At 44.0% G+C, this 17397-nt stretch overlaps 2 protein-coding genes and 1 non-coding gene across 3 annotated transcripts in view; all 3 read left to right on the plus strand.

Moving 5' to 3' along the window:
- Positions 1-4046: 4046 nt before the first annotated feature.
- On the plus strand, positions 4047-10109 carry SMIM9 (small integral membrane protein 9). Its single transcript, XM_055565274.1, has 4 exons — positions 4047-4064; positions 5526-5751; positions 6650-6779; positions 9966-10109. Exons 1-4 carry the CDS (start codon positions 4047-4049, stop codon positions 9991-9993), a joined length of 402 nt encoding a protein of 133 aa, XP_055421249.1. The 3' UTR covers positions 9994-10109.
- On the plus strand, positions 7050-7121 carry TRNAY-AUA (transfer RNA tyrosine (anticodon AUA)). Its single transcript has one exon. It is a non-coding gene; the product is annotated as a tRNA-Tyr (tRNA).
- Positions 10110-17143: 7034 nt separating the features above from the next.
- The window catches only part of MPP1 (MAGUK p55 scaffold protein 1), a 32958-nt gene continuing 32704 nt past the window's right edge, over positions 17144-17397 (plus strand). The window contains exon 1 of the mRNA XM_055564449.1: positions 17144-17390. Within this exon, the coding sequence (XP_055420424.1) occupies positions 17289-17390 (102 nt within the window). The 5' untranslated portion in view covers positions 17144-17288. The remainder of the gene's footprint in view (positions 17391-17397) is intronic.

The following is a 17397-nucleotide window of genomic DNA, read 5'->3' on the forward strand; positions in this document are numbered from 1 at the left end:
ATGAACCGTGAACTTCCAGATGTTCAAGCTGGTTTCAGAAAAGGCAGAGGAACCAGAGATCAAATTGCCAACATCCGCTGGATCATGGAAAAAGCAAGAGAGTTCTGGAAAAACATCTATTTCTGTTTATTGACTATGCCAAAGCCTTTGACTGTGTGGATCACAATAAACTGTGGAAAATTCTTCAAGAGATGGGAATACTAGACCACCTGTCCTGCCTCTTGAGAAACCTGTATGCAGGTCAGGAAGCAACAGTTAGAACTGGACATGGACCAACAGACTGTTTCCAAATAGGAAAAGGAGTATGTCAAGGCTGTATACTGTCACCCTGCTTATTTAACTTATATGCAGAGTACATCATGAGAAACGCTGGGCTGGAAGAAGCACAAGCTGGAATCAAGATTGCCGGGAGAAATATCAATAACCTCAGATATGCAGATGACACCACCCTTATGGCAGAAAGTCAAGAGGAACTAAAAAGCCTCTTGATGAAAGTGAAAGAGGAGAGTGAAAAGGTTGGCTTCAAGCTCAACATTCAGAAAGCTAAGATCATGGCATCTGGTCCCATCACTTCACAGGAAAAAGATGGGGAAACAGTGGAAACAGACTTTATTTTGGGGGGCTCCAAAATCACTGCAGATGGTGATTGCAGCCATGAAATTAAAAGACGCTTACTCCTTGGAAGGAAAGTTATGACCAACCTAGATAGCATATTCAAAAGCAGAGACACTACTTTGCCAACAAAGGTCCGTCTAGTCAAGGCTATGGTTTTTCCAGTGGTCATGTGTGGATGTGAGAGTTGTACTGTGAAGAAAGCTGAGCGCCAAAGAATTGATGCTTTTGAACTGTGGTGTTGGAGAAGACTCTTGAGAGTCCCTTGGACCGCAAGGAAATCCAACCAGTCCATTCTAAAGGAGATCAGTCTTGGATGTTCTTTGGAAGGGCTGATGCTAAAGCTGAAACTCCAATACTTTGGCCACCTCATGCGAAGAGTTGACTCATTGGAAAAGACTCTGATGCTGGGAGGGATTGGGGGTAGGAGGAGAAGGGGACGACAGAGAATGAGATGGTTGGATGGCATCACTGACTCAATGAACATGAGTCTGAGTGAATTCTGGGAGTTGGTGATGGACAGGGAGGCCTGGCGTGCTGCAATTCATGGGGTTGCAAAGAGTTGGACACGACTGAATGACTGAACTGAACTGAACTAATGGAATTTTACAGAAACAAATTGAGCCACTGAATGGCAAGATAGACAGCTTAGAAAAACAACCGAGTGAGTTAGAAAACCAGATTTCATGTAAAATGCAGCAAAAAGTGATATGTTATGAGGTGAAGTTAACATTTAAAAAAATTAGAAGTGTAACCTTGATCCAGTAGCAGAGAGAGAGAGAGAGATGTTTAATCTTGACACCCATTAGCACTGTTCTCTTTCTTTTCTCACAGATGCGCATTTCCACTTTAGAAAGAGTAATAAACCCTGATGTTTCTGAGTATTCAGGATGGCTGGTACACAGGAAAAGCAAAGACAAATATGCTTGGCACTCAAGTGATTCATTCAGGCATCTCTTAGGATTAAGGCAGCAGTCTGGGCTCTGGCACATCCCACTAATCCCCCTTTTATACGTTTTCTAGAAGTTGTGACCAACCAGAATCCTGGAGAAGCTGTGGCAGAATCTGGTGAGCCTAATGTGAGAAATGAGTGGATTTGAGAGGTAGATGCTGCATTTGTATCGCCAAGATGTCCTGGGATCACTTTTAGGACTTTAGTGGTTTCATTTGTCCCCCAAATACTTTGGCTAATGGAGGACCTGTACTCAGAAACCTACAAGACCCTGATAAAAGAATTTGAAGATGACACAGACAGATGGACAAAAGACACTGTGTTCATGGATTGGAAACATTAATATTGTTAAAATGACCACGCTACCCAAGGCAATCTACAAATTTAAGGCAATCTTTATCAAAATACCCATGGCATTTTTCCAGAACTAGAACAAACAACTCTAAAATTTATGTGGAAACACAAAAGACCATGAACGGCCAAAACAATCTTGAGAAAAAAAGAGCAAAACTGGAGGAATCAGGCTCCCCGCCTTCAGACTGTATTACAAAGTTACAGTCATCAAAACAGTATGGTACTGGCACAAAAACAGAAATATAGACTAATGCAACAGGATAGATAGCCTAGAAATAAAGTCATGTGCCTATTGGCACCTTATCTTTGACAAAAGAGGCAATAATATACAATGGGCAAAACACAGTCTCTTCAATAAGTTGTGTGGCAAAACTGGACAGCTACATGTAAAAGAATGAAATTAGAACATTTCCTCATACCATATACAAAAATAAACTCAAACTGGTATAATTATTTTGGAAAACAATCTGACATTATCTACAAAAGTTGAGCATACAGATACCCTATGACAATTCTGTTGGGTAATGACCTAGACCCAGAATTGCCACGTGAAACAAGAGACAGGGCAGCACTATTCGAAACAGCTCCAAACAGGAAACAACCCTTGTATATATTTCCTAGTGGCTTATTTTAATTGCTGTATAGTAATCCATTATGGCTTCCCTTGTGGCTCAGCTGGTAATCTGAGTGCAATCTGCCTGCAGTGTGGGAGACCTGGGTTTGATCCCTGGGTTGGAAAGATCCCCTGGAGAAGGAAAAGGCTACCCACCCCAGTATTCTGGCCTGGAGAATTCCATGGAGTTGCAAAAAGTCGGGCACGATTGAGTGACTTTCACATTCAGTTTCAATCCATTATACATTACAATTTATTTCAGTTCAGTTCAGTTGCTCAGTCATGTCCGACTTTTTGCGACCCCATGGACTGCAGTACGCGAGGCCTCCCTGTCCATCATCAACTCCCGGAGTTCGTGTCCATTGAGTCGGTCATGCCATCCAACCATCTCATCCTCTGTTGTCCCATTCTCCTCCCGCCTTCAATCTTCCCAGCATCAGGGTCTTTTCAAATGAGTCAGTTCTTTGCATCAGGTGGCCAAAGTATTGGAGTTTCAGCTTCAGTATCAGTCCTTCCAATGAATATTGAGGACAATTTATTTATCCATTGCTTTTCTGACTAATACATCATTTATGCCAGTTCTATGGATCTGATCATCCTTTTTAAAAATTTGATTTGTAACAACAGTTCTTTGTACGTTAACATTAACCTATTATTTGTCTTACATGTTATGGAATTTTTCACTTAATTTGTCATTAATGTTTGATCTTTCTTTACAATGTTTTTCTGTATGAAAGCTTTACATTTTTATGCAATAAATTTATCAGTAGTTACACCTATGGCTTTGGGGTTTTACAACATGTTCAGAGTAAATTTTTTCATACCCATATTACAAAAACTCATGTTTTATTCCAACACGTGTATGGTTCTATTTTTGTTTAGTCTTTGATCCATCTAGAATTTTTTTGTGTGTATGACTCTAACTTCAGTGAGTACATTCAAATGAATAACCAATCATTGTATTAAACCATCCCTTTTTCCCCACTGAAATGAAATGCCATCTATTAAACTGCCATATATGCACTATTTTATGGTGTAGTTGATGCCATGTGGCAAACAAAATATCTTAGAATTCTTCAAGCCAAGAGGATACGACTACCATAAAGATGGGTTTTAGTATCAGCACAGATGTTTCCACATAGACTGAAGAAAACATCTGTATGCTTAGTTGTCAGATAGAGACTGGGGGAAGGTCAAGTGCAGTCAATGATATCATAAAAGGGAAGAGAATTCTATTTGGAATTTCAGAAGCCTTAAAAGAAGGCTCAGGTCAGCTTCTTCTGAAGACTGAGGCCAGATTCACTGGCTTCTTCACCTCCCTACCTGACACAGGTCTCAGCAGTGGTTGAGTATATCAGTTGTAAATGTCTTAAGTAATAGAAAGCTCGGATACGAGTTTATTTTTCACAGAGCTAGCAGTTGAGAGGTGGGCAGATAAAGGTGTAGGTTTCATGGCCTAAAATTGTCAAAGCCAAATCCAGGTCATCTTCTCATGCTTTTCCTGCTGATCACAAGATGACTCCTCCAGTTCAGGTAACACTTAGAGAATGTTCAAGGCAGAATAAATGGTAAACGGTAGCACCATATCTTTTCCCAAGACAGCAGAAAGTTTTCCCAGAAGCCACCCATCAAATCTCCATTATGCTTCAGTGTCCAAAAGTGGGGCCTGTAGCCGTTACTAGCAGCAAGGATGGCTGAGAAAATGGTATCTTTTTATAACTAAACTTTTCTAGACTGTTGGGTTGTATGTAATAAGTAAAAAGGGGGTGGGGATGATCAGCAATGAAAAAAGTCTGCCCATCCATTTATTCATTCAAAAAAAATATTATTGAGCACCTGAGCAGCCTATGTGAACCAAAGAGAGAGGAGCGTGCGTGGCTTGTTCTTGAGGAAATGAGACTGAGGTGGAGTGATCAAAAGGAGATGATAAGACATGAGATCAGGGCAGTTTGTAGGGCCCAATCTGACTTACAACAAAGTGACATCTCCTTGGCTGTTCAGTGGAGAAGAAGCTGAAAAGAGGCAAGGATGATAAGAGAGAGACAGACGATGGGTAGCAGTGGAGGTGGTGAAAAGTGGCAAGATATGGATACACTTTAGAGACCAAGCCGACCCAATTCTTCTGATAGATCAGCTGTTAGACCCCAAACCACACAGTTTCTGCAAAAATATACTTCTATTTTCTCCCAAGTTTCGTCAACAAAGCTGACTCAAACAGGCACATGTGTGATGGGAACTTACCACTGCACAGCATGGAATTTGCTTATGTGGTAGTCAGTGGACTTGGTCCCTAATCATCATAAAAATGGCAGAAAGCAGGAAGCTATAAACTCTTGTGACCTGTGACTCCCTTCACATCAGCTGCACTGACTGCAGAATTCCTGGGCCACCCCCATGACGGACTGTGCCCCCTGATCCCATGAAATCTATACCAGGTTAACCGTTTACACTGCTTATTTGCTGATTTAGAAATAAACCCTGGGCACTAACACCACAAGTAGAATTTCAGGGACTAGGTACCTATCGGGAGAAGGAAATGGCAACCCACTCCTGTATTCTTGCCTGGAGAATCCCATGGACAGAGGAGCTTGATGGGCTGCTGTCCACAGGGTCGCAGAGAGTCAGACACGACTGAAGCAACTTAGCATGCATGCAGTAATAAACTCAACAACAAAGCAAAACACACACAAAAAAAGATGTGGGACTGAAAAAATGGAGTCAAAGACAACACCAATTTTGGCCTGAACGACTTACAGTGTTTCCCACTCATTGAGCTGGAGAAGGCTGAAGGGGGACCTGGTTAGGAGGGAACGGCAGGTGTCTCATCTGCTGAAGCTCGGTAAATTTCTGTCCTGTGTTCTTTCTTGGATGCAGAATGTCTTTTGCTTGGGAAACTGTGTTCAGGATTCAGCAGTGTCAGTCAGTGGATTTTTATGTTCGTTAACAGCTGTAGTTTTGTGATAAAAAACTAAACCATCGTTTTTAACTTTTCAGACAAAGCAGGCTTGCAAAGAGCCAAGGGAAAAACCATCTGGCCTTGGCACAGGGGAGTCTGTAGAAGCCCTGAAGCTGCTGAGCATCACATTTCTGCTGTGCTCTCTGACTTGCCTCTTGCTGGAGACTGTTGCTTCCTCTGTGTCACTGCCACAACACTCAGTGCGTGTGTTTGCCGTTATGATGCAAGTTCCGGCCTCCATAGGACCTAAGATTCCCATCGAAGGTCAGGAAAAACTGATTTTGTATTTAAAAATAATCTTCATTATTTTTATTTTATTTTATTATTTTATTTTAATCTTCATGTCCATTATTCCTGGTTGGGTTCAATTTAGTTCAACCAACACGAGCCCACCTACCGTGCACCAATCCGTGTGCTAAATGACATGGATTAGGCATTCACAGGTGGGCAGCCCCACCCATAGGTGTCAACCTTCCATGAAATATGACAAATGCGCCCTGAGGACAAAGGGAGAATTACAGTTGTTTGCGGGGGAGGGGTCAGGAAGGACTTGAGGAAGGAAGCAAAATGTAAAATTAGCAAAATTAGCCAATGCTAATAGGTCACTGACCCGAAACTTAGGTGCTCCCAGAGCCCAGTGTGTTGCTTGAGTCCTTCCCGGCACTGGAAAGTGAATTGTGGTGAGCAGTGACCCCTCGTGACTTCAGGTCACAGACACGTGTGTTTACCCTACCTCTCTCCTTGATCACCAGACTCTGTGAAGTTCCTTCTGCCAGCTTCCAAGGCCTGTTTGTCCCCTCTGGGTGCTTCTGGGGCTGGTGACTGTCTCTTCTCTTCACCAGACATGCAGGGGCCTTTGCCTCCCAAACACCCTCTAGGCAGGTAGTTATGAAATCAAGCTCCTTTCTCACAAAGTTCCACATTGATTCATGGAGATAATTGCTCCTGTTTGACATACCAGAGGCAAAGATGAAACCATCTGAGGATACACTTTTTTTTTCCAAATGTGTATTCCTTTAACCACTTAGCTTAACAGTGTCATTAAAAATATGAGCCCTGGGCCACTATAAGAATGTCAGATCTGGGACAACTCTGAACTTGAACCAGAGTTTGTATCCCAACTTCATTATTAACTCAGTGAACATCTGTTCTCTTCCTGCAGAAAATTCCAGGTCCTGGCTGAGCAACTTCAAGGATTATCTCTGCAATCTCATCAGGAGCCACATCCCTCCAGCAGCCATTTTTATTTTTCTTATTATGTCAGCAGTACTGGGGATCCTCTGCTGCCTCACGTAAGCTTCTGGAAGAGGAGGGAAGGGAGGGAACATGTACCTAGGGAGAGGCAGGAATGGCCATGTGACCCCCTCTTTGAAAAATTCTCCTCCACGTTCTCTTTTTTTCTCCATTCTGCTCCATCCCTTGACAGGTGACATTTAAAGACCGGTATTTGCAACTGATCTTTTTTTTTTTTAGTAACTTAATTAATTTCTAATTATCCTTCCCTTGGGTATAGGAATCATACATGATAAACAAATGATTAACTCTTCTCTATTGCCTGGACTTCCTTGGTGGCTCAGACGGTAAAGTGTCTGCCTATAATGCAGGAGACCCGGGTTCAATCCCCGGGTCGGGAAGATCTCCTGGAGAAAGAAATGGCAACCCACTCCAGTATTCTTGCCAGGAAAATCTCATGGACGGAGGAGCCTGGTAGGCTACAGTCCATGGGGTTGCAAAGAGTTGGACATGACTGAGCAACTTCACTTCATTGCCTCAAAAATGGACCAAAATATTTACTATTAAATCACGTGAAGCCACAGAGATTCTTGAAATCTCTAACCAAACACTTAAGCTTACCTAATTAGTAAAGGTCACTCATTCGTGTCTGACTCTTTGCAACCCCATGGACTATACAGTCCATGGAATTCTCCAGGCCAGAATACTGGAGTGGGTAGCCTTTCCCTTCTCCCATGGGAAGGGACTCTTCCAGGGGAATCTTCCCAAGCCAGGGATCAAACCCAGGTCTCCCGCAATGCAGGCAGATTCTTTACCAGCTGAGCCACCGGGGAAGCCAAGACAAGCCTCAATTTCATTAATTTAATCAGTATTTAGCTAAGAGACGACCACTTGCCAGTCTCTGTACTGGTTACTAGAGAGAGAGAAATAACACGATTGAATAATTACAGCCTGCTGTATCAGGACTCTGAGGTGAGACAGAGCCCACGTAGAGAAACTTGGATTGAAAAGGCTTTGTGTAGGGGACGGCTGTTTTCAAACTGAAGAATCTAATCAAGTGGCTGTGGTCAAAGATCAGGTGAAGGGTGTGGTTCCTGACAACCTCAAGACACCCATGGATGGAGAACCATGTCTGGGAAGCAAAGTTGGATATGGTTCTCAGCACACTAGACTGATTGGAGCCACACAGAACTCAGTGAGCTTATTTGTTGTTTGAGCTGTAAAGCAGTATTTGGACCTGAGAAGGACAGGGGCTCTGAAGGCCCCTAGGAGGCTTTCTCCCTGACACTTCAGATGCAGCCGCAGGGAACAGTAGACCAGAGGAGCCTCCCAGAGGATGGGCCCTGGTGGGCCAGGGAGCTCAATTTGATGGAAGAGTTTGCGTGCTGAGTGTCTGACCAGCAGGATTCCAGAATGACTACAGAGCAGGGACTGTTACATGCCTCCCAGTCTTCCTCTTTTCCAAAGGGAGGGTTGATGGCAGTTGTCCACTTCCTGTTCCTTCACTGTATGGAAGATGGCAGAGGTGGTGATCAGGGGCACATGGGTTGATTTCAGTTCAAAGTTCTTTTTCCCGAGAGGAGCCACACCAGGACTTGAGACCAGCAAACACTCTGGAAACAGGCTGGGCAGTGGGAGTGTGCAGCATCTTATCAGGATCCCTTATCAGGGATCCACGCCCGTGCAGGGCAGCGGGGAAGGGAGAAGCTGAACTTTCTTGCAAGCACAGCAAGGCCTTGAGTGGCCCCTTCGGAGTGCTCTTCCCTTTATCAGTACACCTTGAGTGGCAGCTGCAGGATTTAGGCCACCCCAGGAAGTACAGGCTCTGTATTCACCAATCCTGTCCCTCCTTGCCAAGCCCAGAGGAAGATTGCATGTCGAAACTGCAAGAGCCGGGAGTCAAACCAAGATGCACGCAATTCTGTATCTTTTAAGTCCTTGTGGCTCCAACTCCAGCCGGCAGGCCAGCTGCCTCAGAAACATCTGAAGGATTTCTGTGAAGATAGTTAGGCAACATGCCAAGAGAAAGACTTCCTTCTTTGAAGTAAATGGCTCAGCCTGGGGAGAAAAACCAATAAACCTTTGCTGGGAACAAGCAAGGACGTTAAGAGGGGGTAAAAAAAAGACGTGGATGACAAAATATAAAAGGAGATAGGGAAAGCAGGACCCCCAAAGCTGGCTCTATCAAATAAACAAAGACTTCAGTGAAAGTAAGATTAGATAAAAAAATGATAGATGTAGGAGACATATCCATGAATTTTTTGGTAGAAAAAGGACCAAAATAATACAACAGAAACAAATACTTCAAGGCATAATTTTGTCACATGTGGTGGAAACAAAGGAAAGCTTGAGTCTCAAATCACACAGAAAGATGGGCACTTGGGACTGAGCCCACTGTGGACTGGCACTAATACTTGATTTTCTATGATTACATTTCACAGTAAGGACCGCAAGCAGTTTCTCTGTGCCTCTTTATTAACCCTCTATAAGCATTAGTGGTGGCTACAATGAAGGCTTGGGATAGCCACTGGGTAGCTAAGCAAATCCCCACTGAAGCCTGGAGAATTCTCACCTCTCTGGTGGCAATCATGAGATGCAGAAATACTTGTATAAGGAATTTTTAGTATGGTTTTCACTAGTAAAGGAATAGAACCAACTGAAATGATTCTTGGCTGGTTAAAGTAAGCCGTGAACATTCATACTAATCCCATGGAATCAGAGTCATGAAATACTGTTGAGTGAAAAAAACACCTATTGTAATGGAGGATATACAATTCCAGCCAATTTATTGTGAAAAAACTACTTCCAGGGAAAGAAAAATCCTTGAAGGATCTAACCAAAGATTTGGACATTGGTTATCTCCTTCAGAGAGTGAATAGGTGATTTTAATAATCACGATTGTTGTTGTTACTTAGTTTCAGGTTTATTTTTGTCTGCCCTTTTCAATCTTTCCACAACAAAACAAATTGTTTAATTAGGAAGTTTTTAAAAAGAAACTTCAAAACAAGAAAAACTATCTGAACTTACTTCTACTCTACCTCTACATCCAATCCCACACTCTTACTTTCTCAAGTCATGAAAGCCTTTTCACGATATGAAATCACTTGGTTCATACTAACACAAAAAGCAGTCCAAAATCCTATCTTGGAAAAGGTGATATAATGACAAAGTAACTCTGCAGACCAATACAGTGTGTTGGAATTTAAATTCACTTCAGCAGTCATCATTGTCTCTTCCTTTCCCAGTGTTCTAATAGGTGAACCAGTCCAATGAAGTATGAGAAGATTCAATGGACAAGTGTAATGCTTAGCTTGCTGGATTCCAAGAGAGTGGAGAGTGTGATATTTGTGTACAATAAGGAAGTATCTACCAGGTAAAATTAAATCATCTTACATCTTAAACGATCTTTGCCTTTATTTTCTCCTTTAAAACATGCAATTGAAACAAAATGATAAGAGACTCATTACTGTTTTAATTATAAAATCATACATCATGCTCAGTTGTGTCTGACTCTCTGTGACCTCATGGACTGTAGCCCATCAGGCTCCTCTGTCTGTGGAATTTTCCAGACAAGAATACTGGACTGGGTTGTCATTTCCTCCTCCAGGGGATCTTCCCAATCCAGGGACCGAACCTTTGTTTCCTGCTGCTGCTGCTGCTGCTAAGTCACTTCAGTCGTGTCTGACTCTGTGCGACCCCATAGAAGGCAGCCCACCAGGCTCCCCCGTCCCTGGGATTCTCCAGGCAAGAGCACTGGAGTGGGTTGCCATTTCCTTCTCCAATGCATGAAAGTGAAAAGTGAAAAGAAAGTCGCTCAGTCGTGTCCGACTCCTAGCGACCCCATGTACTGCAGCCTACCAGGCTCCTCCATCCATGGGATTTTCCAGGCAAGAGTACTGGAGTGGGGTGCCATTGCCTTCTCCTTGTCTCCTGCATTGGAAGGCAAATTCTTTCCCACTGAGCCATCTGAGAAGCCCCAAATAATACATACTTATCGCAAAAAAAAAAAAAATCATAAAATATAGAAAGAAGAGAAAATACCCATAATTCTAGCACCCAGAAACAAACATTCTTTACATCTTGGTGTATCTTCTTTCAAACTTTTTTCTATTCTTATATTAACAGTTTCCCAAAATCTGTTCTCAAAGTAATAGCTTCATTATAATAAATGTTATGAGACAATAAGACTGTGTGGCCAATTAGGCTGGAGAGATGCTGAATTAAATAAATGTAAATGTATTTCTTTGCTCCAGCACTTCTAAGAGCCTTTCACAGGCTAACATGGATTTGCACAAAAGAGTAGAACAGGCATTTCTGAAACAAATGTAAACATGGGCTTTTTTAATGGAGTGAATGCTGATGTATACACAATCACAGAAAGTCACTCACTGAGATCCTTTCTTTCACCAACCTATCATATTTTGTAGCCTAATTTTTCCTTCACTCTGTGACACATGGTGGCTATCTTTCTGTGTCAGTAAGTGCCGCATAGTATTTCTTGCAGTGAATTCAACTGAAGTCATTTAATCACCACTCCATAATAACTTACCCCATGCACTATACAGTCCATGGAATTCTCCAGGCCAGAATACTGGAGTGGGTAGCCTTTCCCTTCTCCCATGGGATCTTCCTAACCCAGGGATCGAATCCAGGTCTCTCACACTGCAGGCAGATTCTTTACCAGCTGAGCCACCAGGGAAGCCCTAGGGTGTTCCTCCTTGTTCACTATTATACATGTAATGCAGGTGATAGTTTTACACATTATTCATTTGCTTTCCTCTTGGCTGTGGCCACCTGATGCAAAGAACTGACTCATTGGAAAAGACCCTGATGCTGGAAAAGGTTGAAGGCGGGAGGAGAAGGGGACAACAGAGGATGAGATGGTTGAATGGCATCACCAACTCAATGGACAGGGGTTTGGGTAAACTCTGGGAGTTGGTGATGGACAGGGAGGCCTGGTGTGCTGCAGTACATGGGATCACAGAGTCGGACACGACTGGGCGACTGAACTGAACTGCACTGAAGTTGCTGTTCCGAGTTGGAAATCACTCACTCCGTGAACACTATGGCACACCTCCTGTTCTGACCAAGTAACAAGGCAGACAGCGAGCTTGGCTAGAGTGGAAGACACAGCAGCACCAGTGGGCTAGGGTGAGAGTCTGCCCGGGGCAGAGTTAAGACCTGGTGGGCCTCAGAAAAGATCTGGGTTCTCCTTGGAGCCCATGGAATGTGGGGAAAGTCATTTGATGGGTGTTTTTAAAGGGTCATCTCAGTCGCCATGTTGATAGGGTCCAAAGCAGGGAGACCAGCCAGGAGGTTTGCCAAAATCCAGGCGAGACATAGCCTTGTTGGCACCAAGGTAGGGATTGGCAGAGTTGCAGTCAGTGTCAGAATCTGGACGGAGGGAGAAGTGAGAGCCATCAGGATTTGAACAGTGATTGGATGAGGAGTGGGAAAGAACTGAAGCTTAGAGAATGCCTCCTGGACTTTGCGCCTGAGCAAGCCAGGGGCTGGTGTCTGGGCAAACCACAGGAGGTTAGGAATTTACTGCCTCAAAAAATGCAAAGAGAAATACCGAACAGGTGTTATTTTTTTTTTAATATACTTATCATTTATTCTTGAGGTAAATAGACACTTAAGAATTATTTAAATTACATGCAACTTAAACAGCATAGGTATATAAAAACTGGAAAGCTGACACAAATCTGTTAATTTATTAAAAACTAGTGAGTTGTATACTTGTTTTCTTTTTTTTTTAATTTTAATTGGAGGCTAATTACTTTACAATATTGTGGTGGTTTTTGCCCTATATTGACATGAATCAGCCATGGGTGTACGGGTGTTCCCCATCCTGACTCTCCCTCCCACCTCCCTCCCCATCCCATCCCTCAGGGTTATCCCAGTGTACCAGCCCTGAGCACCCTGCCTCATGTATCAAAAGGATGTTCTGACTGATACAGGGGTGAGATCCCAGCACACACCCTCCGTCTCAGACTCCACTCAGTGGGAGGAGACCATCCTTTGATCAGACTTGAAGAGGAAGTTGAACTGACCAGGTTGTGTTGAGCTTTCAATCAGCCAGGACGTGAACTTACATTTTCCCCCACTAAGCAGCACATGGGGGCTGGGGAGGGAAATCTAAGCTGCCTCCTTACACACACCTTCACAGTCCTTTTTATCTTGCTCACGTTGTTCCTTAAGGCAAATTGCTGAATGGGGAATGGCTGGGTCAGAGGCTGCAGGCGTGCTACCATGCCACACTTGTGCAAGGCTCACAGACCTCCCCCTCCTGTTCTCTTGAATATTCTGTTGTGTCCTTGATTTGCTTTATGTTTTTGCCAGTTTGGAGAAGGCAATGGCAACCCACTCCAGTACTCTTGCCTGGCAAATCCCATGGACAGAGAAGCCTGGTAGGCTGCAGTCCATGCCAGTTATGTTAGGCAATCCACTATTTAATTTTGCTGGGATTTTACAAATTCCTGAAGTCTCCCTAAACTTGCTGCCCCAGACTTTTCAAGCTTCTCTTTTGCAATATAACCTACCTACAGCAAAGAGCACAAGTCAAAGGTGTACAGTTTGGAGACTACACAAAGCGGACACATTCACAGTCCTTCTCCCCTTTAGGATCAGCAGCCCCTCTTCACCACCCCCCCTCCCCACCCCCTGTAATCCTCATCCAGTCTCCTCATGCCAGAGCCTTGCCTGTTTTTAAGTTTTCTGAAAATGAAACCACAGGCGTGCACTCTCTTCTGTGCTTTTCTTCTTTTTGGTTTTGAGCTTCTGCCACGTGGATGCCTGGAGCTGCAGTGACCCCTTTGTAACCCAACTGTATGAAAAGACCTCTACTCATTTAGCCCATTGACGGTGGATAGACATGTGTGTTGTTTCTGTCTTTTCTATTCTGAATAAAGCCTCCAGAAGTATTACTGCACATGTCTAGTAGGATACACGTGCAAGAGTCTCTCTGAAGAGTGTCATCTGTGATTGCCTTTCTGAATCAAAGGCCAAGTGCCCCCATAACCCCACACCCTTGAGAAGATATAACATCATGCTATGCTATGCTATGCTATGCTAAGTCACTTCAGTCGTGTCCGACTCTGTGTGACCCCATAGACGGTAGCCTACCAGGCTCCCCCGTCCCTGGGATTCTCCAGGCAAGAACACTGGAGTGGGTTGCCATTTCCTTCTCCAATGCATGAAAGTGAAAAGTGAAAGTGAAGTCGCCCAGTTGTGTCCGACTCTTAGCGACCCCATGGACTGCAGCCTACCAGGCTCCTCCGTCCATGGGATTTTCCAGGCAAAAGTACTGGAGTGGGGTGCCATTGCCTTCTCTGTATAACATCATAGTCTTCATTTTTTTTTTTTTCCAATCTGGTGGATAGAAAATAGTATCTTATTGTTTTCTTACTTGGCATTTCCCTGACAACTGATGACATTGAAGATCTTTTCTCCTGTTGATAGGACATTTATCTCTCTCCTATGAAATGCCTGTTAATGAATTGCACCCATTTTTCTAATTTTAGCTTCATTTATTCCTTACTGATCAGTAGGACTTCTTTGTATACTCAGTATACTAATATGTTGTAGGCTAGAAATGTGGAACATACCATCCCTCATTCTGAGGGTTGTATTTTGATTTTAATGTTGTCTGATTTGGCGATAATTTTTTTATTTTAATTGGAGGCTAGTGACTTTACAATATTGTGGTGGTTTTTGTGATTTGGCGATGATTTTCCTTGCATCTGTTTAAGGACCCCTTTCCACGCAAAAGTCATAAAGGACGTCTCCCATGTTGTCTTCTAAAAGTTTAACAGTTTTGCCTTTCACCTTTACATCCTTCAGCTCCTCGGGATAAAGTTTTCTTTGAGGTGAGATCAAGTCTAATTTTAGTTTTTAAAGAAAATTGTGAGAAACGATGTTTTTCCAGTCGTGAACTCTGAACTAAATTTCTGTGCCTCAAAGCAGTTCTAGGAATTTAGAAAAGCAGATAGCTGCAATAAATTCCAAGAAGCAATAAATTCTCGGGAGCAAGGCCTCATTCTGAGCACTGAGCACACTGAACTGGAACTAGCCGGCCAGAAACAGGCGAGCGCATGTTGAAAAGAAGACCAGCTGTATGACCAGCCCTCCTCAGAGTCAGCCCATTTGCCTTCCCAGTACTTTTCCACTCTGAGCTTGGCTTCAGGAAAAACTTCAACTACATTTTGCTTGAGGACTCCCTGCCTCTGAAGTTCTCTGGCTGCCATAGTTTCGATAGCCTGTGTGCCTTCACCTGTGACCAGTCTTGGTTTCTGTTTTGATTCCCAGTATGCCCAGTTGCCCTAAGTGCAAGTGTGTCCTTTCCCTACTGGTCTGCAACACCTCTTGTCATGTCACCATTTCTTGTCTCTTTTCTGTTCCATTGGTCTATTTGTCTCTTTCTGCACCTGTCCTACACTCTCCTAGTTACATAACTTTGTTATAGGTTGCGCTATCTGGAAGCCAAGTCCCTCCACATTGTTCTTCACAAGTCCACACACATTTTAAAATGAGATTTTCCAGTTTCACAAAACTTATCTGTTGAGACTTTTATTGGAATTGCATCAATATATACATCTAGGAGTGGGGTTGCTGGCTCAGAGGGGAGATGCATGTTCAATTTGAAGAAACACAAAGCTGTTCTCCTAAATAGTACTGCCAAATGTAGACTCTCAGCAGCAATGTTCAAGAACTCACATGGGTTCTTATCTCCTCTAACACTTGATATTGTTAGACTTTTAAATTTGTGACAATTTAATGGAGGCACAGTGGTATTTCCTTGTGGTTTGATCACTAATGAGGTTGAACATCTGTTCATATGTTTATTGTTCATGTGTGTTTCTCCATCTGTGAAATGCTTACTCATGTTTTTTTTTTTTTACCCATTGATCTGCTGAGTTGTTTGTGTTTTTCTTATTAATTTGTAGACCTTTATATATTCATAATAGGAATTCTTCATCAGTTGTATTGAAAATATTTTCCACAAGTCACATCTGGTCTTTTTTGCTTTTTTAGTTTGCCTTTTGATGAGTGAAATCTCTTAATGTTAAAGTCAAGCTGATTAATATTTTTTACAGTCGATGATTTGTCTGCATTGTTTAAGAAATCTTTCTCTATCCCAAAGTCTAAAAGTTCTTTGCTGATGTTTTTAGTCAAAAGCTTTGAAGTTGTGTTTTTGACAAAGAAGTCCTCAATCCATCTGGAATACATTTATTTCTGCATATGGCATGCAGAAGGGTTCCAGGTTCCTCTCTTTCAATATAAATAAACATTTCCTGCTGCTGCTGCTGCTGCTAAGTCGCTTCAGTCGTGTCTGACTCTGTGCGACCCCATAGACGGCAGCCCACCAGGCTCCCCCGTCCCTGGGATTCTCCAGGCAAGAACACTGGAGTGGCTTGCCATTTCCTTCTCCAATGCATGAAAGTGAAAAGTGAAAGTGAAGTCGCTCAGTGTCTGACTCCTAGCGACCCCATGGACTGCAGCCTACCAGGCCCCTCCATCCATGGGATTTTCCAGGCAAGAGTACTGGAGTGGGGTGCCATTGCCTTCTCCAAACACTTCCTAACTGTAGTTTAATAAAAAGTTTCTCTTTACTCACCTAACATGGCACTTGTATCAGATACCACAATTACACACCAGCCAGTGTGCATCTCTGCATTTTCTAATCTATCTCATTGCTCAATTAATCTATCTGTGCATGGTATCCCACTGTCTTAATTTCAATAGTTCCCTTTCCTCTGTGTGTGTGTGTCTCTGTGTCTCTCTCCCTGTGTGTGTGTGTGTATGTGTGTGTCTGTCTCTCTCTCCCTCTGTGTGTGTCTCAGACTTCTATAGTTCCTTGAGGGTAATCTTGGAGAAGGGAGCCATCAATCAATCGCATGAGCTCAGTCTCTCAGCAGAGAAAACTGGGTGATTTGGCTGCAAACTCTTGCCCTTGGGTTTTTCTCTTCTTGGCCAAGAGGTCTTGGAAGGTCGGAACAAGATTACGCAGAGTAATGTACTGCTTGTAATACTGTGAGGTTATTCCCTTCGGGTCAAGGAGCCAGGTGTTTATCAGGCAAATGTGTGTACAGATGGCGCACAGCCCTGAACTCTGTAAGCACAGGAAATGTTTGTTTTGTTCAGCAAGTCTTTCGTGCCTTCGCTGCTGGGGTGAACGCCACGAAGGTGTGAGGGTGCTAAGGAATCCCGCTCTGGAATGTTGGTCTCCTTGCTGCCACTAAGCCTTCCTTTTTTTTTGTTTGTTTGTTTGTTTTCGTGGCTTTAATCGTCGGAGATTCCGGGCGCCCAGGTGCGCAGAGCCTGGCCCCTGGGGGCCTCGGGGGAGGGGGACCAGGCGGGGGCGTGTTCAGGGGCGGGGCGTGGGCGGGGCTCCACCCCCGCACGCCCGGCGCGCCTCCTGCGGGGTGGTGACGGCCCAGGCGCGCCGAGTCCCAGCAGCCTTCGCCGCCTCCGCGCGCCGCAGGCTCTGGGGCCCTCGCGCTCCAGCTTGTGCCCGGTCCCGTGGCCCTGCGACCCCCGCGTCCCCGGCGGCCCGGCTCTCCCGCAAGATGACGCTGAAGGCGAGCGAGGGCGAGGGCGGGGGCGGCATGCGCACGGCGCTCTCCGATCTCTACCTGGAGCACTTGCTGCAGAAGCACAACCGGCCCGAGGTGAGCG

The sequence above is a fragment of the Bubalus kerabau genome, chromosome X (assembly GCF_029407905.1).
Source record: "Bubalus kerabau isolate K-KA32 ecotype Philippines breed swamp buffalo chromosome X, PCC_UOA_SB_1v2, whole genome shotgun sequence".
NCBI lineage: Eukaryota > Metazoa > Chordata > Mammalia > Artiodactyla > Bovidae > Bubalus > Bubalus kerabau.

What these genes read in the sequence shown, in the direction of transcription:
- SMIM9 (XM_055565274.1), top strand. An exon ending in ACCTAAGATTCCCATCGAAG is followed by an intron (nt 5,752 to 6,649) that starts GTCAGGAAAAAC and finishes CTCTTCCTGCAG; the next exon opens with AAAATTCCAGGTCCTGGCTG. An exon ending in GGGATCCTCTGCTGCCTCAC is followed by an intron (nt 6,780 to 9,965) that starts GTAAGCTTCTGG and finishes TTCCTTTCCCAG; the next exon opens with TGTTCTAATAGGTGAACCAG.